This window comes from Ursus americanus, chromosome 7 (genome assembly GCF_024610735.1).
Source record: "Ursus americanus isolate L20-20 chromosome 7, mUrsAme1.1.p, whole genome shotgun sequence".
NCBI lineage: Eukaryota > Metazoa > Chordata > Mammalia > Carnivora > Ursidae > Ursus > Ursus americanus.
In genome coordinates this window covers 35,962,963-35,990,216 of record NC_142133.1, presented here as the reverse complement: position 1 = coordinate 35,990,216, position 27,254 = coordinate 35,962,963, and the positions used below count along the sequence as shown (strand labels likewise).

General features: G+C 50.4%; 1 protein-coding gene across 4 annotated transcripts in view; it reads left to right on the top strand.

Moving 5' to 3' along the window:
• Positions 1-25,980, top strand: part of TGFA (transforming growth factor alpha) — a 109,201-nt gene extending 83,221 nt beyond the window's left edge. For 2 of the 4 annotated variants that reach the window (XM_045788213.2, XM_087863506.1), the window contains exons 3-6: positions 171-288; positions 11,603-11,752; positions 14,476-14,585; positions 16,529-25,980. In XM_045788213.2, the coding sequence (XP_045644169.2) occupies positions 171-288; positions 11,603-11,752; positions 14,476-14,585; positions 16,529-16,536 (386 nt within the window). In that variant the 3' untranslated portion in view covers positions 16,537-25,980. Of the gene's footprint in view, positions 1-167; positions 289-11,602; positions 11,753-14,475; positions 14,586-16,528 lie in introns of all 4 variants that reach the window. The other 2 variants (XM_045788212.2, XM_087863505.1) reach the window with 1 other exon arrangement.
• The last annotated feature ends 1,274 nt before the right edge of the window (positions 25,981-27,254 follow it).

Below are 27,254 nucleotides of genomic sequence, written 5' to 3'. Positions count from 1 at the left end.
CTGGTCCTGGAATGGCTGTTAGAAAGTGAGGGAGCGCTGCAGACGACAGGTGGGGAGGAACCAGAAATCCTGGCCAGGAGGGCACCCCTGCTCCTTGATCGTTGGGGGCCTGTGGGTGTGTCTTGGTAAGCCATGGGTCTGAGCCAAATGTCTTTTCTCTCCCCCAGCAGACCCGCCTGTGGCCGCAGCTGTGGTGTCCCATTTTAATGACTGCCCAGATTCCCACAGTCAGTTCTGCTTCCATGGAACCTGCAGGTTTTTGGTGCAGGAAGACAAGCCAGCGTGCGTGTAAGTGTTCCCTGGTGTCCTGGGATTCTGGGGCTGGGGGTGTCCCTGCAACCAGTTACGAGAACATTTACCTCCACGAGCCATGCCCAAGACCCCGGAAGCTGGATAAGGAGGGTCAGAACAGCAGGCTGAGGGACACCTGCTTCAGACCCAGCTGGTGAAAATCCAGGTTCCAGGGCCCCAGCCCAAAGCTACTGAGGCAGAACCCCTGGGGCTTGGAGCCTGGGGGGTCTGCATTTTTCACAAGCACCTCGGGTCACTCCTGGGTTATTACAAAGTCTGAAAAGTCCTGGATTCAAGTGTATTTCACTCATTAGAATTTCTGGAGGGCAAGGTGTTGGGCTGGATCCCTGAGTAGCCAGCATCTCCAAAAAGAGGTCTCTGCCCTCCAGCATCTTTACGGCACAGCTAATAAAATAAGCTGGAAGTGCGCGTGAACGGTAGTGTACATAAGCCGTAACAGAACAAAGAACAGCTTGGAAATCAAGATGCATGCCAGAGCGCAGTGGTTTACACGCCAGGCCGAGCACGAGCCCCCTGGGGCTGCTGCTGAAAGTATAGCCGAGCCCCACCCAACCCACTGACTCATCATCTCTAGGAATGGGACCCGGGAGTCACATGAGTTAAGAGCCACCCGGGATTGCCAGGGTCAGCCAGCCTGGGGAAGAAAGGCCCTTGAGGAAAGCTCCCCAGAGCAGGTGTTAGGGTTTGCCTAGTGGGGAGAGTAGAGAGGTTATTTCGGGCCTGGAGCGTCGGAGGACCTGCTGTTACAGGCTACCTGTTGCGACTGCAGCAGGAGGAGACAAGATTGGAGACAAATTGGAGGCCGGAGCCTCTTGGAAATGAGCCTTTATTCTCCAGGCAGCGGGAGCCATGTCGGTTTGGGGAAGGGATGTTTTAAGAAAATGAATCTGTCCATCGTGGAATACTCTTAGGTGGCCCCGGGCTCAAGCTCGGCACTGTTGACCTTCGGGGCTGGGTAATCCTTTGCTGCGCATTGAGGGACGTTATTGACAGCCTTGGGCTCCACCCACGAGGTGTCGGGAGCACCACATTATGGTGGTGACCATCAGAATGTCTCCAGATTGCCAAATGTCCCCTGGGGGGTGGGAGGAAACAAAATCCGCCCTCCACCCCCAATTAAAACCAGCCATCTATATGAATTTGCCATTTCTATAGGGCACGACTGGTGGAAAGGTAGCAATGCCATAGGGTCCAACTTCATAGTTGCATTCAGTGATACTAAAATGGCAACAAAAGCTAGCATTTATTGAACTTTTGTTGCTTCATGCCAGACACCATTCCAGGCATGCTCTTTTGCTAATCCTCCTTATGACCCCACAAGTTAGGCACTGAGAGCTCGTGCCCAGGTCGCAGAGCAGAACAGTCAAACATTGACGGTCTAGCTCCTGAAGCTGAATGCTTAAACCACGGTGCTAAGGGTGTCCGATGCATTAGCCCAAAAGATACTGTGGCTCTGGAGAGCTTGCGCAGAAAAAGCGGTGGGCCGGGCTTTCCTCTTCCCGAGGGGCAGATGTGTGAATGTGGGCAGGCCCCTTGGGTGGCTTCAAGCCTCACCTGGGAAAGTGTGCTGGCTGCCTTCTTCCTGACCGGAGGACCGTGTGAGGCCCCCAGGTCGGGTCTGCAGAGTTTGAGCCCTCCCTGCCCCGTAAATGCAAAGCACAATGATGATGATGGTCAGAAGAGAAGTTTTGCCTGTGGCCCAGGGTTCAGTGGGGCAGGCAGAAGGCATTCACCCCTCCAGCAGTGCTCAGTGCACCCAGCTATGGGTTGGAAGAATCGTCTTTGGAGAAAGAGGGCAAGTCTTTGCCAAGTTCTGACCAGATTTCAGCTTAGTTTTTCTTCCTCCGGTGCTTGCAGATCAGGGGCTGGTATAAATTTTGTGAGAGTCAATAGCCCCAAGCCTGGATCATCAGATGGGCCAAAGCAGTATCCTCATCTGTGGCTGAGACCCCCATCAGCTGGTGGAAGCCTTCTGAAAGTAGCAGGGGCAGGTGCTTTCTTGTTCTCTTCACTCTGGATCCCAAGCCCTGCTCTTGGCTCAGCGAGCTAATTGTCCATCACGCTTGGACACCATTGCATTTTCATAATCGGGATGACTAACCGTCTCCCCCCCATTCACATTATGGATACTGCTATTAATAATAAGCTTTCAATAAAAGCTGTAGTTATGTGCTAGACCGGGCTCCTAGCACTCTATATATAGTGACTCATAGAGTCCTTACAACTCCCTTTTCAAGTGGGAATTCTTGCTCTTGTATAAATGAGAAAACTGAGCCGACTCACGGAAGCAATTTGCCTGGAGTCCCAGAGCTAGTAAATGGCAGAGCTTAGGATTTAGTCTGATGGATTCCAACTCCCAAACCCATGTTCTCAGCTATTGCCCCGGAGGGCACTCTGTCTCAGCCCTAAAAAGTTTTCCTCTGTTAAAAAAAGAGACAACGGGTCCAAAATGGAGTCACTTGTGCTAAGCCCATATCACCAAACCAAAACGTAATACCTAACCCAATTGCAGTTTCAACCTGCCCCAGAAATATGCTTAGCCAATCAGTCTGGAATTTCTCTGATCAGCTCTAGTGAGGTTGTCCGCCTGATAGACCCCTTCTGTCCCCCAAAGAAAGATGAGGTCATCTACTCTTTCCCTGTCCCCGCCCCCTTCTGCTTATACAAGTCTCCCATCTTGTACAGCTCCTCGGAACTCCTTTCTACCTGCTAGATGGGATACAGCCCATTCATAAATCACCGAATAAAGCCAATTTGATCTTAAAATTTACTCAGTTGAATTTTGCTTTTTAACATCTCAAATCACTAAGCTGTTTCCTTTCCAAGAAGGGTGTTGGCATCTTCCCCCTGCATGTAGAGAGACACATCTAGGTCATTCCCAAGTTCTTTGCCCTGACCACAGACTCTTAAGGTCCTTTCCACAGGCTGAGTGCGGGATCTCAGGAAACAGCTGGGCCATCCTTGTGGTCTGGAAGGGCTGTCCGTTTGTGGGGTGCCCAGCCATGCAAGCAGTTACCCCCTCTTTCTCTCAGTTTCTCCCATGGAGCTTGGCAGCCCGGGGGGTGGTATTCAGGCCACGGATGTTTTCTGTGGGGCAGAACATGATGGTCTGCTTTGTTCTTTGGTAGTTTTAATTAGTTTGTCAGCATTTTAGAAGTCATGTTTCACTCTCCACCTGGAGGCCCAGCCCTATCGAATGAACAGACCCATGGCAGCATCAGATCAGGCCTGAACTCCCAAATGTGCCATTTGGCTAGAATACAGGTGCGCCTGCCCCACCATCCCCAGACAGGGCTTGCCCTCTCTGGTCCTCATTTCCACCTCTCCCCACTGCTCCCCAACGCTGAAGCCGATGTCGGCCTGACCATCCGTTGCCGCTTCTGCTCGCCTCACGCCAGCCCACTTTGCTCCCTTCTGCCATGTGAGCTGGTAAGCTTGGTGAAGACAGGACCACACCTTACACCCTTTGTAATTACAGTACCTAGAAGAGTGTGATAATTCATTAATTCCCACTAGACCAGAAACTCTGAGTCCGTGCAGAGAAAGCAGAACATTCTGTTCTCACTCGTGTATGAACCGGCCCGACTTTGGGTTGCTGACACACACATTCTGGTCAATAAAACCAACATACCTTGAGGTAAGGCCATATATGTCATGGCCTTATAAAGAAAACCCCACAGTGACCCAAGATGATAGTCTAAAAAGAGGGAGTTCTTTCTAAAATACTGTCACGCTTAAGCTTGTTTTTTTTTAAATAAGAACAACGGTCTTTAGGTTTCTAGAGAATCTAAAATGACATCTCACACTAAAATACGAGGTAAAGAAAAAAAGTGAAAACAAATATAACTAGTTAGAAATAGCCAAAGGTAATGAACAAAATCCTTAAACATTCAGTTGAACTCCTAGATGGTATTTTGTGTCTTCCTTTAATAAATCAGCGCTAAAACCCAGCCACATCAGGAAACAATGGGAGAGGGATTTCCAAATACAGTAAAGCCATAGAAATGCAAGGCTAGGACTTGCACACCATTTCCCCCTGAGGCAGATTCAGCAGGCTGCTCATCTGCTGCCTGCAGAAGCCTTCAAACAAAGGGAAACAGTGGAAGGAAGACACCCAGGTGACATATTTTAAGAGTTCCAGTGTCATCAGCCGGTGGCAACCAGTTTGAAGTTTCTCACCTGCCCAAAATGCTCTTCAGTGACTGAACTCCCTGACCTAACTTCCCCACAGCAAAGTGTGAAAACAAATTGCTGAGCCAAGGAAAACATTTCACATGACCCTGGCCACGGTGCGTTCTAGTGGGATCTGAACAGAGTCAAACATCCAAAGAGAAGAGTCTGTCATCCACCAGCAAGCTGCGATGTGACTGAGGATGTCCCAAGAGATCAAGATAGGGAGCTGTTTGGGGCTCGAGCCACTTTCGGTAGATCTTCTGTCATCCCAGCAGTAGGCGGATGGTGGGGTAGCAGGGTTAAGTTATAACATTGGAAAGAAAGGGGGGGTAATCAGAAGGGGGAATGAACCATGAGAGACTTGGACTCTGAGAAACAAACTGAGGGCCTCAGAGGGGAGGGGGGTGGGGGAATGGGATAGACCGGTGATGGGTAGTAAGGAGGGCACGTATTGCATGGTGCACTGGGGGTTATACGCAAGTAATGAATCATCGAGCTTTACATCGGAAACCGGGGATGTACTGTCTGGTGACTAACATAATATAATAAAAAATCATTAAATAAAAAGAAAAGAGAAAAAAAGAAAATAGAACTAGAATTTGAAAAAAAAAAAAAGTTATGACATTGGGGCGCCAGGCTGACTTAGTTGGTAGAGCATGGGACTCTTGATCTCGGGATCATGAGTTCAACCCCCATGTTGGGCATAGAGCTTACTTTTTTTTTTTTTTTTAAGATTTTTCTTTATTTATTTGTCAGCGCAAGCAGGGGGAATGGCTGGCAGAGGGAGAAGTAGTCTCCCCGCTGAGCAAGGAGCCTAATGCGGGACTTGATCCCAGGACCCTGAGATCATGATCTGAGCCGAAGGCAGATGCTTAACCGACTAAGCCACGCAGGTGTCCCTGGAGCTTACTTTAAAAAAAAAAAAAAGTTGGGGCGCCTGGGTGGCACAGCGGTTGGGCGTCTGCCTTCGGCTCAGGGCGTGATCCCGGCGTTATGGGATCAAGCCCCACATCGGTCTCCTCCACTATGAGCCTGCTTCTTCCTCTCCTACTCCCCCTGCTTGTGTTCCCTCTCTCGCTGGCTGTCTCTATCTCTGTCAAATAAATAAATAAAAATCTTAAAAAAAAAAAAAAAGGTTATGACATTATTCCATCCATATGTCTGGAGAAAGTGCATTCTTTTGCCCACCCTGGAAGCAGACACTCAGGGCCGTGCACCAGGCAGGATAACATAGCAGTGAATGGATTTGGAGGTCAGACAGACCTGAGTCTCTCAAACAATGGCTTAGCCCCATAAATGGGGATATTAATATTTCACAGGATTGTTAGGACCCAGGCGCCATAATGCATGCAGCACTGCTGCCGTCCAAGATGAGAGCCACTAGACACACAGGGCCAGTTACATGAACTCATTAACGTTTAGCTTCCAGGGCTCACCTGCTACAGTGCCAGTACTCAGCAGCTTCAGGTGGCTAGTGGCTACGCTGTGGGACAGCACAGGTATAGGACTGTTTCCACCATTGTAACAGTTCTGTGAGATAGCGCTGGAGAACATTCAAGCCCGTTCCCCACAGAGCAGGAGGGCTCGGTTACCAGACACGGTGACCATCGCCATGGCTGGAGGGTATTGGAAGGCCCTGCCGAAGGGAGGAGTGGAAGTCGGGTAGACTACCAAACCCATGGCTGTCCGTGAGGCCCCGGGATCAGAGCTGCAGAGAGGAAGCCTGTACCCCTCCCTCCTCCGCAGGCCTCGAAGTGGAGAGGCTACAGGACTTGGCGAATCCACTTCTTAAAAGGCCAGTAGTATGTAAGCCCAGGACAGGTGTCCTTGTGCTCAGACCCACTCCTACCCCAGCCCTGTGCAATTTCTCCGTGTTAAAGGCCGGTTCGTGTAAATATATATCTAAAACCATGGTCCTGGGTCCTTAATCAATTCAGTCCTTGGCCCTCATGTTGAAGCCCATATCTTGGGACCTGTGCCAAAAGACTTGGCTCAGAGAGGACTAGCCTCCTGCCAGAGAATACGTCATTGTTTATAAAGACAACGTCTCTCAAGAGCCTTAAAAATGCTCCCATCCTTTTATTTACATTTTTAACACTTACGCTGCACTCGGGTCAGACACTTCACGAGACATGAACTCAGTTCTCATAACAGCTCTGTAAGTTTTACTGTCATGTTTGAAAGATGCAGAACCAGTGGCACAGAGAGGTTAAGTAATTTGCCGAGGGTCACACAGGCATGAAGTGAGGAATGAGATTTGAACCCATGACAATTTGTCCATGTTGTGCCCTCTCGTGGGACCATATCCTGACGAAATAATCTCAAATGCAAACAAGGCTGTGTACATTAAGGTGACCACCTGACAGCATTTATGATATCAAAACTGGGTACAACCTAAATGGTAAGGGTTTGGTGAAACAAACTGTGTACATGTATTACTGGACGACATGTTAAGTGACCTGGCAATTTTCTAATGACATAGTAACATCATGAGGAAATGTGAAATGAGATATTGATGCAAAGCTGTAATATATATATATATATATATATATATATATATATATATATATATATATATGTCAAAAACCAGATAGAAATAGTTTAAAGAGAGAAACATGTCAATTTGCCATTGGGGGAAGTGGGGTTGGCAAGAGTGTGAGCTGATTTTTTCTTTCTGCTTTATTATAATTTACGTACTTTCCAATTTGCTTAGAAACAACCCTTTTCCAGTTGGAGAAGTTTTTTAAGAAAAAAACGTTTAAGAGCATATAGCCCTATATGCATTATCATATTTCTTGAAAATTGGAAAAGGGCTTAAACGGGGACTTACAGGGAAAATGGAGCAAGTCTACCGGACTGGAGGGCAGAGGAGAGAGAGAGAAAGGCACATTGTGGGTAATTTCATTCTTCTTGTTCAAATGGAGAGGCCTACAGCCACAGTGCACTCCTACGAAAAGCAGCAAAGCAGTCTTGACTGAGTAACAAAAATGGAGAGGCCTGGGGGAGCCACCTGGCCGGAGCTCACGCCTTCATCTCCAGCCACGATGGCTCCTGTTGCGGCTCCGCCGGCCTCCTTTTCCCTTCCGTGCTACACCCTTTCTTCCTTGTACACTTCTTTCTTTTTGGTTCTTCTTTGGAAGAAATAGCTGAATGGAATTCCAGAGCCTCAGTTCAGAATTTTGAAGACAAAACAGCATTCCAGGGTCTTGGTAAAAGCCACTGCAGACAGATGAAATTGGTCAGATGATGTAAGAAAATGTTCATTCCTGACACATATTCCATTCCCCCTTGTGATAACACAACTCCAGTTCCGTTCAGATTCCTTTGTGAAACGGGCGTAGCATCTCCCATTCCTCCTGCGCCTGATATGAGGGGGCCCATTTTTACAGCCGCCACCTGGGGGACATGCCCAGAGAGAGGGAGGGAAGGAGAAAGGAGAAGGGGACGTGGCAGGTTTTGAATTGTTGGTTCTTGACTCTGTGTACCTAGACGATGGTTCTGCCTCAGTGGTTCTCGGGCCTGGATGCAGAGTAGAATCACCTGGGTGCCTAGTCCAATCGCATGAGCATCTCTGCGGGTGTGACCTTGGCCCTGTCATTTTCCACATCGTCCCAGGTGATTCCACTGTGCAGTCAGGTGGGAACCAGGGCCTACCTGAGGGAAAGGAGAGGACAGCCGCTGAGTCAAGCCTGATTCATTTGCAGCCAGGTGAGGTGACTCTTACCCTCCTTATGTGATTTGTACCTCATATAATCAGCATAATTAAGTCTAATTTCAGTAGAAGCTTGGGAAGTTTTTTTTTTTTTTTAAAGAAAAGTTATGTCACCAAACCTTTTCTTTTCCCCCACCTCATAAAAAAGCAACTGGGAAGCATCCCCACTATCACAGATGGTTGGGGAGGAGAAAGGACCTCCGTCCACCCCAAGGCCAAAGAGTCTGAATTGTGACTCTCAAGTTTGGCTGCCCAGGGGAATCATCTGGGAGCTTTAAAAACACTCATGACAGGCCTGACTCCCAGAGATTTTGATGTCGTTGGTCCAGGGTGTGGCCTGGACATCAGGATGTTTCAAGTTCCCCAGGCAGTTCCAGGGGGCAGCCAAAGTGGATGTCACTAGTAAAACCTTCATGGTGGCTCTCAACTCTGGCTTCATCAGAAGTCCTTTGGCCTTTTCTTCAAAACACCCATTTTCAGAGAGATTTTGATCTTGGGAAAAGCCCAGGGATCTGGACCATGGGTTATTCTGTCTCCCAGTTATAGTTGGGCTGCTTGGGGCAGAGATCCGGTGTCCTCAGAGCTCACCTAGCCCGTGACCTGGAGTCGCCCCTGTGAGGCAGCAACCGTGTGCCCCGTGGGGCAAGCGTTTGTTCACAAGCACGTTGGGCTCCCTAATTCAGGGAGCCTGAGATGTGAGTATTTACAGCTGTGACAGTAGGTGACAGAGACATTCTTGTTGATATGAAGACTTTCCCAATGGGCTAGAACCCCTGCCAGGGACAGTTTTGAGGCCAGGCTGGTTGTGAAGGGCCAGCACACAAATGGGGAGTGTTCTTCTGGAAGGAGAATACGGAAAGTCAGCAGAAGGTGACCCAGCCCAGAGGGTTATCTCTCTTAGTTAAGATGGCACTGTTTGGGGGAACCTTGGCAACTTGCCACACCCACAGCAAGGACACCTCTTTATGGGGCAGTGAGCAATCTGTCTGTCTTCTTGCAGTGAGGTTTGTGAGCTTGTCATGAAATCACTACCCCAGAGTATCTCCCATACCAATCTGCATTACCCTAGAAAGGCAGCCTTTCTGGTTGAGATCGTTAGTTTTTAAACCCAGAAGCCCCCCAGCCCTGTTTCCTCATCTATAAAGAAGGTAAATAGCAGCCCTGACCTCACATGATTTGTGATTGTTGGCAATAAAAGAGATCGATTGATATGGGAGCTTAGCAATAAATGGTATGTGTTGTAATTAGCGCTTGGATGCCACTCTTTTGTTTAAATGGGATTTTTTGGAGTCCCCAGTGTTGATAGGTTAATCCATAAGTTTCCCAGAACCAAGTGGTTGGGGAGGTGTTAGAACCCTTCTATCCCAGGGTGTGCAGAGCAGAGTAGGAACGTTTCAGAAATGGGAGTGCTTCCCCTTCTGCAGCCTGGACCTTTCACCAACGGGCGTCCAGACCGTCACTGCACTGCCTGGGGAGGAAGCTGCGCGGGCACTGGGCTCTGCAGGAACGCAGACTCCGGGCTGAGCAGACCTGGGTGTGAATGTCCCTCTCTTCTAGCACGGTGGCACAGGCAAATGACTTTTCTGTGCAAGGATTAAAAGGCAAAACGTAGGTCAAATGTACAGTAACCGTTAACAGAAAAGCAAGGGCCTGAATTCAAACTAAAAAACACCTTTAAGTATATAACAAGTGGGCTATGGGATAAAGAGCTCCGTGAAAGACTTCCGTGAAGCTTGTAAGCTCTGGTATCCCAGGGTGAAGCCTTAAGCAGCAAGTTTTGCATCATCTCCTGTTTGTCACAAATCTTAAACCACACCGTACCTGTTCCTTTAACATTAAAGTGATTAAATTTTTGTTAACATTGAGCAAAACCTATGCTTCAGAAAAATCGACCGTGTTTATCACGTGGCCCCAAGTCTCCCTCTGGCCTCTAGGGTCTGGCGGCCCAGTAGTACAGGTTTAGGGGAACCACAGATGTAATGCCCCTGGCACAATAGCAGGCAACCAGGACCCTTAATCCCCTCTTATTTCTCCTTGTTCTTCAAAGGCCTTTTTTTTTTTTTTAAGATTTTATTTATTTATTTGACAGAGATAGAGACAGCCAGTGAGAGAGGGAGCACAAGCAGGGGGAGTGGGAGAGGAAGAAGCAGGCTCCTAGCAGAGGAGCCTGATGTGGGGCTCGATCCCATAATGCTGGGATCACTCCCTGAGCCGAAGGCAGACGCTCAACTGCTGCGCCACCCAGGCGCCCCTCTTCAAAGGCCTTTTAATCTAAATGTGAAGGTGACAGACTGGCTATTCCATCAAAAGGTAGACTCCTAAAAAAAAAAAATTTTAGTTGTCGACCTGTCTTGGGGGAAAAAAACAAAACTTTAAATCCAACGTGTGATGTTTGATGCAAGGCTGCTCTTGCGGAAGTCCCTGTGGGAGGGAAGCTTCCCCACCTGGGAAGACAGTGGTGGTCAAACATTTTCTTTGCAATGACAAAGTCACCCGGCCAAAGGGACCCGTGCATAAGTGCAGTGTCTTCCGCTGAGCAGACTCATATGGTTGGAGGGGGAGAAATGCCTGCATCAGAAAATGACCATCCCTTCCTTATGGCTGGAACCAGTCCTGAGGAACGTCGTACAAGAACCCCTGGTGGCGGCGCCAGGAGGGGCTGGGGGTGAGCAGCATCAGCCTTCCGCACACAGGAGGAGGCCATTACTGAAGAGCCTTTGGATATTAGTAATACCAGTGACATCACCTTGGTGTAGGTAGTGACCTTTAAGGTCACAGGCACGTTCAAGGGCGTGACCTCTTCCGTGCCCTTACTGATCTTCCAGTGGAACGAGGCCAGGTGTTGTTGGAAATGAGAAGCAGAGTGGTGGCTTCCCAGGCCCTGCATTTACCAGATGGTGGCACTGGCCCCTACTTCACTACTCTGTGCACTGAGCCCCCCCCCCCATAAATGCTCGCAGGGCTAATTAAATTTGATGAAGACCATAAAAAAGCGAACCACAGCCCGTGTCTCCCACTGGTTTAGCGTGTTTTCTTTCTCTCATCATCCAATTCTGAATAGTTTTAAAATAACCTGGATTTTTATGAACTGCCAAAATGAACTTGGTGTCCTCGACACATTTGCTGCCTCCTTTATCCTCAGCATCTGACGCGGTAACGATAGTAGTGGAGGGCTTCCTCCCACGAGCGGGCTGATCAGTGGTGCCTCACGCTCCAAGCAACAGGTGCCCGTGCAGGGAAGCAGGAGCGAGTCTGCGGACACCTTTGCCTCCAGTCGCAGAGGCTGGAGGGGCCCCCTGGGGCTTTTCCTAGAGCTTTGGGTCGCTCTGGCCCAGCTTTCCCTGCGGGGGTTGGGGGAATGAGACCTCTGTCAGCAGAGCATGCTGACGGTCCTTTCTTCCGCAGCTGCCATTCTGGGTACGTGGGCGCGCGCTGTGAGCATGCCGACCTCCTGGCCGTGGTGGCTGCCAGCCAGAAGAAGCAGGCCATCACCGCCTTGGTGGTGGTCTCCATCGTGGCCCTGGCTGTCCTCATCATCGCGTGTGTGCTGATACAGTAAGTATGTGCCGCCCCTAAGGCCAGGTCCCCCTCCCAGGGCCATCTGCAGCATGCCCCGAAGACAGGGCCACCTCGGCGTGCTTTAGTGTTGTGGTGTCTGAGTGGTGTCAGCAAAGCTGAGAAGAACTTTGGTAAAGCCACACCGTGTCAAGGGAACGCATCCTGGGAGGGTCCCCAACAGTGGGTCTGTATGCTTTTGGAAGCCAGTGGAGAAGCAAAGGGGCACGCTCTCTCCCCACTGTTGGGTTTGGAGCCTTCGGAGTTATGATGGGGACGGGCAGGTATTCCCAGGTGAACTCGCAGTGGCTCCCACCTTCCTTTGCCAAGTGGCAGAAGTGTTTCCTCTCTGCCGAAGGCCCTTTGCAAATCCCAAAAAGGTCTCGGTTGCTATTTGGATGGGCTAATGGCAGCCCTTCCCCCTTTCTCCACTTCTCTGTCCCTCCTCCTCTTCCAAAACACATCTTGCATCTTCCAGAAAGCCTTCCTGAGCCCTAGACCAATAGAGACCCTTTTCTTGGACTTATTTGCTTGCCCATATCTCCTGACTAGACTGCTCCACAGAGGGAGACGCCCTAGTGTCTCTTCACAGCACCTGGCCAGATGTAGTCCCTGGAAATATCGAGAGACATCTAATTCACAGAGTAAGCCCTCTGAGAATTTATACCTACTTGGCTACACATAAGGAATTCACAGAAGAGCTAGAGGCTCCCAGTCAGCGCAGTGTAGACTAACTCACGATAGAGACGGTAGTGGATGGGCCGTTCTGGCAAAGGCTGGAGGAAGCAGCTGTGTGTCAATGAAGGAAGCCAGACGGTAGCCCTCTGAGGTGGTCTGGAGTTTGGACAGATAATTATGAGTCTCTGTCCTGTTTGTTTATTGGTTTGTTGCTGTTGGGGCAACATGCACACCTCTGGTTCTGGCAACGGATGGAGTGCCCCTTAGAGCCCTACCCTGTTGATGGTGGCCATAGTTTCACTCCTCCTGGCCCAAGCCAGTGTGAAGTGGTGAGGGATGAGGTTGAACTGAGCTGGCCTTCCCTTCCTCTTCAAGCAGTATGTGTTCCACTCCCACCTGTCTTGGAGAAGGTGGTGGACAGGCAGCCCTGTTCGGGCTGGAACATAGCCCAGGCTCTGCCGCGCATGAGGGCAGTTCTCACGGCCGTCTGGTTGTGTGTGCTCACCCATCACATCCATAGTCCTCTGTTTCTGTGGCCAGGAGGGCCCCAGAGCCTCAGGAGCAAGAACTGGGTGCCCCTGCGAACGCCTCCAGAGGGATTTAAAAGCTAATTTTGCCAGATTCTCTGGAGACAGGGACAGTCTAGATGCCTGGATGGCCTCTCTCATTCCCAGGGAGGCAGCCAGTCCCACCTCCCCTCTGTCTTTTCCCAGCCCACCCTTGCTAGAGACCAAGTCCAGAATCCCTGAGCCAGAGACTAAGCGCTTACCCTAACCAAGCTGCTGGCTGCCTGAGCACGGGGCCCTCCTGAGTGGCAGAGTTGGTTGGGACCAGCTTATCCCATGCCAGTCGACCTGGAGGCCTTGGTTTCATAGCCCTGGGATGCTCCTTGCTAGGAAGTGACTGGAATAAGCCCCCTGCTAGCCAACTGCAGAAGAGCAGTCTCTGATGATGGATCTGGAATCAGGTCCTCTAGATCCCTCCAGATCTTGGACTCTGCAACTCCGGAGGGCACCGTGTGGAGACAGACTGCTCTGGCCACCCAGGATGGAAGTGTATTGGGCAGGAAGGTCTCAGGCTCCTTCTCAGCTCTGCTTCCCAAAGATTTGGGGGCCCTGGTAGCCTTCCCAAGACAGTGCCAAGAGAGAGGGGCTGGGGTGGGGATCATGAAATGCCACCAGGCTCCTAGAGGGAAGTCCAGCAACAGGCTTGTTTTCTCATTTGTTTCTGGGCTCCTGTCTACCAGAAGACCCTGCCCAGCCCCAGTGTGTGGACGCATGGATTAGACACATGTCATGGGTAAAACGGGTAGAAACAAGTCCATGGTATCCCATGGGAAACAGCTCTAAGTGTTACGTAATCAGTGTCTTCCTCAGTGCTTTCTTCTCTGCCTCTCTTTTGGGTTCCTTGGTTCTTTTTTCATGCGAACTCTGCACACCGTCTCTTCCTGCCCACAGAGAGAGGCAGGAGCACTCGTGACCTTGATGCTTCAGGGCTCCGGGTAACACGGGTTCGCCAAGAGGTTGGGTTTGCCACAGCTAGAGAATGGTAGTCCACGGAAAGATTCAAGGGCATGGAGATTCGTGACTTGTTCTTCCATTCTTCCCATGGGTCCACTCAGCCCATCCACGTTCCCTGCTTTGCCGCTGGCAGTACTGAGGGATGCTTCCCCTCCCCAAACCCTCACAGCCCTGCCAGCCCGCAGTGGCTGCTTTGTCCCAGCTCTGACAGCAGTTCTGAGGCCATTGCTACATTGGTGGACTTCCCCACCTGCTGTGTTGTGGAGAAAGCATCGGGGTAGGCGGCCAGGTTGCCCCACAAGCCAGGAGCTGTGCTCACAGAGCCGGTACTTGAGGGCCCAACAGGTGCTTTTGTTGCGGGGGGCCAGCATCTGCCCCAAAAGCCACCACACCGCAAGGCACTCAGCCCCCTGCTGTGTGCGGCCAGCCTTCCAGAGGCCTCCACGGGGAAGCTGGTTTAGAGCCCAAAGGCACTAGCCAGCACCCCCACCAGGCTCCTGCCCAGCCCGTGTTTTCTGTCCGCAGCTGCTGCCAGGTCCGAAAACACTGTGAGTGGTGCCAGGCTCTCATCTGCCGGCACGAGAAGCCCAGTGCCCTGCTGAAGGGAAGGACCGCTTGCTGCCACTCAGAAACAGGTAAGGGGCTGCAGCGAGGAGGGCCGTTTTCCCCTCGGAGACACAACTGGGTGGAGGAAAGCACCGCCTTCTCCAGGGCAGGGCAGACATTCTTAGAGTGTGAAGCAGGAAAAGGGTGTTTACCCTCCCAAGTCAGGTTTAGTTTATCCTAAGGTATGTTTTACTCAGAAGGAAGCTCTTTTATCTTGACTGGTCTGTCTGGCCTTTGACAAGTTGGTTGGCCTCTCTGAGCCTCCGTTTTCTTGTTTAAAAGACGTGCAGATTGAATGAGTACTGTTATAAAGGACCGAGTAGAGCGTATCACAAACTGTAGACACACAACCGATGTTCATTCTGTTCCCCTTGAGAAAGTCCCCTCCCCTTTCCCATCGGTGAAGTGAGGGATTTGGCCCACAAGTCTACAGGACTCTTTAGCTCTTGGATCCTGTGATCTTTAAGCTTACCATTGTCTGATGACTGTTTGCACTGATATCCATGAAGAATGCTGGGCATCTGGAAGTCGGACCAAACCTGCGTCTCAGGAGTCCTGCCCTGAGCATGACCGGCTTGGGGCTCATGGAGGCAAATGGCTCCTTTTTCCAGACAAGGCCTGGAAAGTCACACACCAACAAGTTTTTCTTGAATGCTCTTGTGACCCATAGAGCCCATCACAAATGTGAAGTTCCTTTTCAGGAAGTAGTGGACAGGAGACAGTCACCACAGGCTAATCCCCCAAGGGTGACCTTCTCTAGTTAACAGTTGGCATTCCAGAAGCTCAAGGTTGCATGAAGAGGGTAGGAAGAAGGGTGCCTGGGAAGCTGGAGCTCCGACGCGTCCATTAAACCTCTTGGCAATCGGCCCTGGGAGGCACCGAAGGCCCAGGAGCAGTTTATTTGTTCTTCGGGAGCCTGGTAATTGTGCGTGAGCTGTTCCCGGCAGTTAGGAGGCCCGGAGGCCCGCAGCTCTTGATGCTAATCCATGAGTCCTTATAATGGCCTTAAGAGGAGGAGGATTTGTGAGTGATGAGGGTAAACTGAGTCTGCCAAAGGTCTGCTGGGTCCAACCATCAGTCCACGGGGGAGCTAGGATGAGAATCGGGGCCTCTGAAGGCCCCCCTCACCTCTCTCTTCTGCTGCCTCAGAGGACCATCCACTGAGCTAATGAAGTTTTTATACTGTTGTTTGGAACCAAGAGAAAAACAGTTTAAATCTTTAAAGAAAGTTTATAGTAGATTGTGTCCCATTTGTGTGCACCTCAGGAGAGCCGTGTAAGGTAGAGGAAGTTTCCTATTAATGTTACTTCTCTGCCCACATTTGGAAGGCCATTAGCTTTGCGCCTCAGATGGGTCTGGCCTTCCAGAGATGGCCACTGAGGCTGAAGCCCCCTCCCTGAGATGGTGCACACCTCTCCACCTCCAGAGGAACCGTGGGAGGGAGCAGGGCAGGAAGATGTCCAGGCTGAGCTGGGCTCTGGAGCTGCCAGGAGCTAGGGCCATGCTGCCTCCCTCCCGGGAGCTGGGAGCCGCAGAGGATGCCTCAGAGCCCCACCCATTGAGAAACAAAAGGGTCCATTCTTAGATGGCCTGAGGGGAAGCCATTCTGCCACCAGAGTCGGGGACCAGCTCAGGAGCTGCCCGCCAAGCCCCCCCCCCTTCTGGGGGAACTGACCGCAGGCTGCCCTGACTCTCCTCCAGTTGAACGAAGGCCCTCACAACACGGTGCGTCCCCATTCTCTGCGGCTATGACTCGCTTCACTTTCTGTCAGCCTTGCCTTTGGCTCCAGAAGCACAATTTCAGAAGCTGCTGCCCCTGAGGTTGAACCGGAGGAATTTGGACATGGGCCTGCTGCCCAAGAGAACCCGGTCACCTTGGCTGACGCATCTCCAAGTTTCTGTCCCAAGCTTGTTTTCCTAGCACGGCTGGGGGCTGGCCTGTGGCACTTAACTTGTTTCTCCTTCCTTCCAGTGGTCTGAAGAGCCCAGAGGGAGTTTGGCCAGGTAGACTGTGGCAGCCTGAGGAAGAAAGGACTTCTTCAGGACGAGCCGACAGACCTTGCTCCTCTGCCAGCGATCACCTGTGCAGGCTTTTCGTCTTTTGTGGGCCTTCCTTCACAACTCTGTCGAGAACTCTGTCTGCTTGGGGTTATTTGGTGTGTCCTAGAGAAGAAGTCAATGGACCACGGTTTAAAGACTGCTCAAAAAAGAATTGCAAAGGGGTGGACTTCCTGTTTACCTAGCTAAGGTGTGTGCGTCTGCCGGCGTCGGAGCCCAGGTGTGTGTGCTGTCGTCTTCTGCTAGTCACAGATGCTGGGCCGTGTTTCTTTGTCATGGGCCCATCTCCCCACAACGGTATCCATCCTGCCCGGCCCCGGAGATTGCCGTAGTTGAGTTTTTTCTCATCCGTTTTTTGGAGAAGAAGGTGAAAAAAGGGTAACTGTTGGTTACACGAAGATGCCAAGTGTAAGAGGAGCCACGAATGTCCTCTGTCCACGAGCCCCTCAACCAGCCTGACGTCTTCCACAGACACACGACACCGAGGACCTTCCCAAGACGTCACCAGCCTCGGAGATAATTTCTTATTTATGTGATGGATGATGTTTCATTTTTAATCTCTTAAGTCAATGTAAAAAGCATAAAACCTTTTCAGACTTCTACATTACTGATGTATGTAATGCTGGCTGAGAAGTTAGCTGACTGCTTACCACCATCTGGCCTCTTTGGGACAGCTAAGGCTTGGGAAGAGCCCCCCGGGGGTGCAGAGATGGAAACAGAGGAGGAGTTGCTGATGAGAGCGAAGACTGGGGCTCAGAGGTCTTGCCATTTAAGACACAACGCAAGGAAATGCCCCCCGATACATTCCAGTAGAAAAGGTAGCCAGTCCAGCCGCAGAGATTGGTAGCTTTGTTAGGGGAGAGAGGAAGAGAGTGCCTGTGCGTGCACCGACCCGGGACAGACACGGGACTGCCCTGCTCCCTGATTAAGCGGATTAACTTCCTGGTGCTCCCTGCAAGCACATACGTTTAGAAAGAGAGCGCAAGCAGAGAGCCACAGGCATTTGGGGCCACATCCATGAAAGGGGGGCTGGTCATTTACTTTCCATGTTGTTGCTTGGTTGATTTGTGGCTTTATGTTTAAAAGGAGAAATTTAACTTTCCTATTTATTTTCTAGCATTAGGAGAAATATCCTCGTGGGTTTTGTTTTGTTTTGTTTTTCCCTTTTTCCATTCAGGATGCTGGTTTTATTAACAAAAACCCTAACAAGTCACCTCCGCCGGGGTGGGTCTTGCTTTCCCCTGAGAGGAGAAATTGTTTTCATGGGCATCTGGGTATGATGTGACCCATTGGGCTTGCCTGTGGAAAACACTGGTTCCCTCCACCTGAACAGCAGAGAGCTCATCCCTAGGAATGTTCATTAAAAATTATGAACAGCATAACAGTGAAATAATACGTGAAGTCCTTATGTGAGGGAACTCTTTATTCACTAATAATTGAAAAATGAGAGATTTCTACCTATTAGCACATCGAGCTTCACCCATCACAAAAGGGACCTTTAAAATATGTCAAGTTGGCTTAACATTTCTGTCAGGTTGTTTTGTCCTCCCCTAATTCTTCTTCCCCGATCTGTCCGTTTCGATGAATTGTCTCTTTATTTCTTACAGTTGAGACAATTGCGTGACCCGTGTCTTAGCTTTGGCACTTTGAGGGGATGTTGCTGCCCGTGAAGCAGTGGGGGCAGAAACGGGGTCTGCTCGCCAGCTGGCCGGCGCACGGTGTCGCGGCGCAGCTCCAGGCTTTGGCTGCATTTCCTGCGCCCACCCTGCAGCGGCGGGGATGCGGGCGGAGACTCACCTGTAGCGTCTTGCTCAGACACGGTCCCCTTGACGCGGGTTTGCAGACCCCCCGTGTTCACTCCCCTCTCTCATCAGACCCTCCTGAAAGTCTGAGAGTCTGGCGAGAGAGACCGATGGCAGTGGCGTCGTGTGTTTTTAACTTAAGGTCACGTTTTTACTTTAGGACAATCTTTCCTCAGTCTTTGAGAGACTAGCGGAGGTCTGATTGCCTCTAGAGACTAGGAACTGATGTGAAATGTTGTGTGGGGCTTTCTTCACCTGACGGAGGGCAGGACCCGTGTTCAGTCTCCAGGCGGCCAAGAGCCTTTGCAGAGGTGTGAAAAGAGAGGAGGATGGGAACCTTCTCGGTCCTCACGATGAATGCTCCAGTCCTCACGATACGGTGGCCAGCGCCCCTTTCCTCGAGCCTGTGCAATCCTTCCGTGAACCGTGCAGGGAACCGTGCAGTGAACGAGCGTGTGCCTCCCTGTGAGTGGCTCCGGAAGCAGTTCTTGCTAAACCAGCAGGTCTGAAAAGAGCTGGAAGCAGAGGCTGGGTGAAGGCAGGCCTGGATGGACCTTTGTCCATGCCCAGGATAGGAGAGCCTTGCCTCTTTGGTGATTTCTCTTTAAAAGTTCAGATGGCCAACAAGCATTGGATTCCTGGGCCATTTCATGGTGTTGGTACGTTTTGAGTTAGCTGTAAAAATGCCCCCTTTTGAGGTTTAAAAATGCATCTTCGAACCCATCTTTGCAGATTCCCTGTGTTTCCTTGGCCTCTAGAAAGCCAAGGATTATGACTAGGGATTTGTTCCGGAGGCCTTTCCTGGCCAGCAGCCGCACACCTGGGAACAGGGAGCAGAGCTGCTTCCAATGTCTATCTCAGGAGAAATGAAAAGCCCCCATTAAAAAAAGGGAGGGAGTGCTTGCAAATATTTTGTGGAGCCCAGGTTCTCCCACTGCTTGACAGGCTGTGACGCCTCTAAGCATACTGGCCGGACACCTTTTCTCCTAGATGGAAAGATAGCGGCCAACCCTGATCCGGAAGATACTCCTGACACACATGGACTCAAGCAGGATATGATCTTGGCCATTGTGTCGCAGCAGAGGAGGTGGGCACAGTGTCCCAGAGTCCGTTTTCCTAAGAAAGGAGGAAGTAGGCTTGACACTCCGCCACCAATGCTTGCGGAGATGGGAGGAGGTGTGCTTCTAGAGCTTCCTGGGAAACTGCTCTGCAGGTGGAGAAGAGTAGCTGGCATCTTCAGCCAGATCTTCCAGGGCCGGGTTGTCTCAGTGTGCCTGGGCCATGAGTCGCTTTTCCAGGCAGTTTTGGCAGAAATGGATCGACAAGGTTCCAGCACTACTCAGGAGACCCTGCCCGCCCATAGCGTCTGAGCTTTGGTTTCTCCCAACCTGCTCAGCCAAGGAAGGGGGAGGATTCCAAAGCCCGGCACCAAAGGGGACATCGCAGAAGGAAGACGAACACATAATGCTTGTTCTCAGTGTTGGAACATAAGACCTGTCCTCTCTAGCCGCTGATTTTACCAGGCTCTCTGAAAGATCGTGGTGAACATACATGCAGTACTGAAAAGCAGCCCCTCTTCCTAGGGTAGTAACTTACTGAAGTATTCAACTTTTCATTATCTTTATTATAACAAACCCGATGCTTTTTTTTTTTTTTAGAACTTGTTACTCTGACTTCTGTATATGTTGCACTGAAAAGGTTAATATTTAATGTTTTAATTTATTTTGTGTGATAAGTTAATTTTGATTTCTGTAATGTGTTAATGTGATTAGCAGTTCTTTTCCTTAATACCTGCATTATACTTATTTAAAGAGTAGTGAGCATATAAAATGCAGCTGTGTTTTTCAGTCACGTGCGTTGTCCAGTTGTACTGTACCTTGTTTGAAAGGATGAAGGAATGAACTCTCTTTTTTTTTTTTTCCTAAATCAAGACTGGAGCTTTTCTTTCATGAGATTGGCATGTTGCTGAAAAGCAAATTAAGAATTTTCTCCACACATGTGAGTGATGAGGAAAAATTAGATGCTCTTTTGCAAAATGTGGGAATCCTAAAATTAACCAGAGTTGATCCCTGTCTGCTTGAAGAAACGGAATCCTCCGGAGTTCCCAGTGTATTAGTCGTTCATCCACCATGTGTCTGACAATAGGCTAAACGATGCAGAGGAAAATATAAAACACACAGTCCCTGCCCGTGAAGGAATTGAGATCTGGCTGAGAGACTGACGTGTAAAAACTAATTCTGGACCAATCGCAGACAAAATGCAAAGAAGGCCTAAATTGTATGAGAGCGAGCGTGTGTGAACAGCTGTGGTTCTTGGGGGGGCTCCCCGGACCGGCAGCATCAGCATCACCTGGGACCTTCTCAGGAATGTGAATTTTTAGGCCCCATCCCAGATCTGTTCTACTCCAGAGGTGTCCCATGCCCCCTCCACCTTCTAGGTGCTTCCAATACATGCTCAAGTTTGAGAACCACTGTAGTCTCAGACTCAGCGAAGGGCAAGTCAGTGTGGGGACACAGTTTTTAGGAAAAGCTTTAGAGAGGCCTTGCAGAGCAAGTGAAGCAACGCAGTTTGCCCCTTAGGTGTTCCGAGTTAATGGCCAGCAGAATGTACGGTCGTGACTTGAGGCCTGCGTTTATTTGGAATTTCTCAGCTAGTTGAAGGAAAAAAACAGGACCGTCCACCCCCCACCCCACCCCACCCTCAGTCACCCACCCCGTTCCCCACTGCCCAGTTTCTCACTGTAGGGAACTTGCTACAACTGTCAGCCCAGTTCTTACAAGCCTCGCTGTGCTTGAATCCCCTGGTTAAGGCCCCTGCGTTTCTACCCCACGTGTGGACCTCACGCGTGCCACCTCGGAGGAGCTCATGCAGACGACACGGTGGCGGAACAGCGAGAGATCTTGGCCCCAAGGGACGCCCAGCTTCGGGAGCGAGGGCGAGCCTGGAGAGCCTGTTGTCCAGGCCCCGGAGGGCTTAGGAGCTGCCTGATCTGCAGGAAGACGAAAACCGAGGCAACTCCTTGTCCCACGTGCGCTGGCCTGGTAGCTGTCCCTTAGCAGGGCCTTTACCCGCCTCTTGGGAGAGGGAGGGAGACACCTGTACTCGGTTGTAGGAGACACCTGTACACCTCCCACCCCTTGACCCTATTCCGCCTCCAGGGACCTCTCCAGGCCTTGTTTCTAACCCATGGGATTTTCTTCTTGTCCAGCTCCTTCTCCATGATTTCCAAGCCCTCCTGCCAGGCCCCCCCTCTGCCAGAGCCAGTATCGGGTGGCCGCCCCTGGTTCTAGCCATCTTCCCTGGACTGTCCGGGGTGTTGCAGGCAGGACTCCCCCCAGGAAAAAGCGCCGATGAACTTTGAGTCAAGCCAGGCCAATCTTCCCTCATTTATCCAGGTGACTTGTGGTTGCCAGCTTGAATCCATGATCTGGACTGACCGGGCTAGTCTTTTTGGATGCTGTTGGCCCAAACCTCAGACCCCATTCTGCCTAGTCTCTTCGTGCCCAGCCTCCTACCTCGCCCCATTTTGGGGTGTGTGTGACCTCACCTTGCCTCCTGCCAACCCTGAGCTCTTTGCCCAGTAGCCCCCAGGAATTCCAGCACCAGCATTCCCTCCTCCATCTTCTGAAACTCACTCTTTCTCATTTGCTCTCTGCACTTGTTACCCTGGCAGGCCCTGAGGTTTCTGTCCCAGCCTTTCACCTTCAGAAACAGTGATATGTTCGTGGGCACACAACCTGGGGCTAGCAATGCCTTTTCCACGAAGCTAGCATCTCCCACCCCCAATCAATCAAACTATAGAATCTGTCGGGGTGGGGCTTGGGCGTCTTTAAAATCTCTCCTGGAGAGTCTAATCCAATCCCTAGTGCCTTCTGAACACACCACACCCCAGGGAGCAGGTGGCATAGGAGAGGTGTGGTGGCTGGAGCTGTGAGTCCCTGGTCCCCACCTGGGGCATTCCGACCCCCCACCCCGTCCATGCTTCTGTACCCCATAGATCCAGAAGGCGGTAGCCCCTAGGGAAGCATGGCGTCTCGGACCTCCTTTCAGGTGGGATCATCCAGGGCAGAGAAGTGAGAAAACTGTGAGAACAGGAGCCTGTAAGAAGTACCACGTGGCTAGCCCTTGAGGTCATGCACAAGTGGGCGACAGCTTTTCAGGAACCAAATTTTGCAACTGGGAATAAAAACATGGTGACATTTATGCCAAAAGGGAAACAGGAGAGAGAAAAAGCAAAGCAAAGCCTCTCTCCAGGGACACTTAGTCCAGTGGAAGCTTCAGGCCCTGGTGAGCAGCTGTGTCGCTGCCTTAGGGCCAGAGGCTGCCCCGTGGTGTGAAGTCCTCCGGGCCAAGTCCCAGTCCTGCAGGGGAGCCCCTCCTGGGAGGTCAGGGCAGTGGAGTTGAGAGCGGGACAAAGGAGCAGCTCCACTGCGTTGGAGCTGGGCTGCCCTGCATGTTCCAGAAAGGGAATCCTCAGGTCTGGAAACGTGACCTCCCCCGAGGGCTGTGCTGGGCGGAGCCAGCATCATTTCAACCTGTCCCATCAGAACAGAGGGAGCGGCGGGACTCTCCCACCTGCCTTTGGTCTCAAAGGTGACCCCACAGCAGAGTGAACCAGAGCGCACAGCTTCTGGACCCCGTGGTGGAAGGAGGCCCCGGGGGCGAAGACTCGGGTCGGTTGCAGGTCTGCTTCTTGCTGGCAGTGCTACCCTGGGGTGTTCCTGCGCCCCCAGTGCCTGTCTATCTAGCTCCAGCCTCTTTAGCTGAGGGAGCCGGTGAGGTAAAGTTTACAAATTCCCACTTGCTCAGCCTGATTTTTGGAATAAAAACAAATCTAGTGCAATCCTAAATGCCACCAATATATTGTCCAGTTCAAGGGAGGCTCTACTCTTATCCTCTGCCGACCTGTAGTTCAAGGTAGAAGGCGTGGGGAGAGGGACGTGTCATGAGAACTATTTCCAGAGAGCCAGTGGCAAATAGGACCATAATCAGAGGGTCGTGCTCCCAGTGTGTGACCTTTAGAAGCGAAGGACCCTCTGAGTGAGGAAACTGTCCTTGGACATAGAATGTTGTGCAGTGTGGCCTCAAGGAGTAGAGCCAGAGGCAAAATTCTGCTCAAGAGATGGTCTTTTTCATAGCCAGAGCCTCCTCCTGGCCTAGGGGACTCCCTAACACCAAAGCCATCGAGCAGAGGCTGGGTCGCCACCAGGGCACAGAGGGTCCCCTGGTGGACTAGAACATGTGCTGGAAAACCTCTGGGGTCCAGTTCACCTCCAGCATTCTAACCACTGCCTCCCCTCCAAGGGTCCATGGGCTACCAGCACTTCAAGCCTCCACTTCCCACAGCCCCCTTCTGGAACAGTCTGTGAGCCCAGACTTGAGCCTCCATCCTCCCCTTGTCCTGCTATGGGTCCTGTGGCCTCCCAGGGCTTCCCGGTAATGGAAGGGGCATCTCAGGCCCTGCCCAAGCCCTTCCCTCCCATCTGCTGGCATTCGAGCCTGTGGCTTTACCATCCTTAGGAGGGTCCCCATAGAGGGACCACAGCCCAAATGACTCTCAGGAGAGGGCCTTTCCTGGGTCTCTCTATCCCTAAGTGCCTAGGTGTGCTGGTGATTTGCCCTCTCAGATCCACCGTCCACCCCGTGCCCCTGTGGACAGCCTGCCCAGGGCCCTCTCTGCCCCATGGCTTCTGATATGGCCACTGGGAGGCCCCAGGATGGAACTGAGGTGCACCCCCACTCCCTCCATGCTCCACAGGAATCACACCCCGGGACTGGGCCCTCACCACACTTCATTCACCCCACTTCCTTCCCTCGTCCCTTCAGCCCAGGGGCTGGTGATGGCTGTCCACGAACACTCTGCCAATCCTTCCCCCTGCTTGCTCTTTAATTTCTAAGAATGTTTAACCAGAGGCAAGAAATTCAGATGCTTCCAGGAGTGAAGCTGGTAATCCAAATGAGTGGGACTGCTTGGTGGACGCGCGAATGCCCGAGTCTGGGAATCTGGGGAGGGCGGCGGCCCTTGTGAGGAGCTGGAGTGCCCAGACCTCTTCAGAAGGGGGCGCCACGCCGCCCTTCCAGCTCCGCCTGGGTCTGCAGCACGGTGGCCAGATTTTCCTTTTTTTTTTTTTTCCCAAGAGAAGCAGGAAATCTGGACTTTTTCATAAAATATCTCCATTTCTAAATGCAGCTCGAATGTATAAAGCACGCTGTGGCCCCACCAAAATCTGTCTGCGGGTCACCATCCGTCTGCTGCCTCCACTCGCAAGCTGTTTGCTGGGCTCCGGCTCTGCCAGGCCTTTTCACGCCTCTCTGCCGGCACAGCTCTCTTTGCTGGAAACGCCTGTTTTCTGCTGCTCTGTCAGAGCACACTTCTGTTCCTTCTGGAACAGAAGGCTCACGCCTCACTTTCTCTCTGAGGCCTGCCCGGAGCCCCCGTACAGAGGCCTCACGGTATATGCCCTTCTGTTACATAGCCCACTGCCACCACGTCTGGTGACAAGTCCTCCCCAAGTTGTCCTGTGCCCCAGGTCATGAGCTCCTCAAGGTCAAGAACCTCCGTCCTCTGTCTTTATAGCCGAGCATGTAGCCTGATGCCTGAGGACGGAAGGTAACGCAGTAATATTTTGTGTAACAAAATCATCGGCTATACTGATGGACTCAGCAATGTCCCTGGAGGCAGGGGAGCAATGTCCTATGGGACCCCTGGGTCCTGCGGGGCCGGGGGATGAGATGAAGACACTTGGCATCGACTGCTACGGTCAGACACCTCACAGGTCAAAAGGTCGTGGGGACCCTTCCTGCTTCCCTATCTACCCTGAGAAGCCTTGCTTCTCGGCAAGAATGCATTACACGTTCTGACCAGTGGTTTACCAAGAACTTTGTCACAGCCCCTGTAGATCTGACAGGAATGTTCTGTTTTCCTCTTTTTCCTTCCACAGCTTTACTGGGGTATAATTGACCTATAACATTATGTAAGTTGAAAGTGTACAGTGTGGTAATTTGATACACGTATTTACTGCAGAATGATTACCACAACGAAGGTCGTTAATACCTCCGTCCTCTCACATAATGGCCATCTTTGTAGTAGTAAGAACATTGACGATCTCACCTATCAGGAACTTTTAAGTGTATGATACAGTAGTGTTAACTATAGTCACCCTGTTGTACATCGGATCCCCAGGACTTACTCCTCTTATAACTGGATGTTTGTACCCTTTGACCAACAGCTTCCATCTCCCCCACCCCCAGCTCCTTGCAACCACCGTTCCACTCTCTGTTGCTCTGAGTTCAGCTTTTTTAGATTTCATATAGAAGTGAAATCATATAGTATTTATCTTTCTCTGTGTGACTTATTTCATTTAGCATAATTCTCTCAAGACCCATCCACATGGTCTCAAATGTCTTTGGGAAACGTACTTGATAAGAAATAACCTGGTTCATTTTCCTACACAAAAATCAGTTTTCTAGTAATGAAAGTGATGATCTCAAGTTCACTCTAATTTGAGGAAGTGAAGATTGAATTCCGTAAATGAGCCATTGTCATTAAAGTTGTGAAAATGAATTAGCATTACTCAGTTGTCTTTCTTAATTAACACTGATGGTATAAAGAACTATGAAGAGTTTTTAAGATCTGGCCCTGAAAACTAAGACATTGGTACACCAGAACTCCGCAAGTCTTCCTGTGATAGTCACCCTAATTCCTTTGTTTAATTGTGCAAACACGGTGTTTCTGTTTAGGAGTAAGCTGTTAACAGATATTTTTCATTCTGAAAGCTATCACCACCAGGTACAAGATTCAGAACTAAATTCTGCCATCACATCATTAGAAGGAAAAATCAGACCTATCTTTGAATTCTCGGTACAGAAGGAAATAAAATTGGAATTCATGTTCTATAAAAAAAGGGAGTAAGAAACTATGAGAAAACAAAAATGTGTAATTTAAAAATTTTCTTCTATTCAGTTTATACAACTCAAAACCCAAAAAACATATAACCCAATTTAAAAAATGGGCAGAAGACGAGAAGAACAGAGATTTCTCCAAAGAAGAACATGCAGATGGCCAACAGACACATGAAGGATGCTCAACCTCACTCATCATCAGGGGAATGCAAGTCAAAACCACAATGAGACCCCTCATAACTGTCAGAATGGCTAAAATCAAAAATACAAGAAACAACAGTGTTGGTAAGGATGGGGAGGAAAGGAACCCTCATGCACTGTTGGTGGGAATGCAAGCTGGCGCAGCCACTCTGGAAAACAATATGGAGGTTCCTCAAAAAGTTGAAAATAGAACTACCCTATGATCCAGTAATTTTACTACCGGTATTTACCCAAAGAATATGAAAATGCTAATTTGAAAAGATCTATGCACCCCTGTGTTTATTGCAACATTATTTACAGTAGCCAAATTATGGAAGCAGCCCAAGCGTCCATCGATTGATGAATGGATAAAGAAGAGGTAGTGTACATATAGCATGGAATATTACTGAGCCATAAGAAAGAATGAAATCTTGCCATTTGCAACAACATGGATGGAGCTAGAGAGTATTATGCTCAGCGAAGTAAGTCAGAGAAAGACAAATACCATATGATTTCACTTATATGTGGAATTTAAGAAACAAAACAAATGAATAAAGGAAAAGAGACAAACCAAAAAATAGACTCTTAACTCTAGAGAACAAACTGATGGTTGTCAGAGGAGAGGTGTGTGAGGGGATGGGTGAAATGGGTGATGGGGATCAAGGAGTGTACTTGTGATGAGCACTGAATAATGTATGGAATTGTTGAATCACTATATTGTACACCTGAAATTAATATAACACTGTATGTTAACTA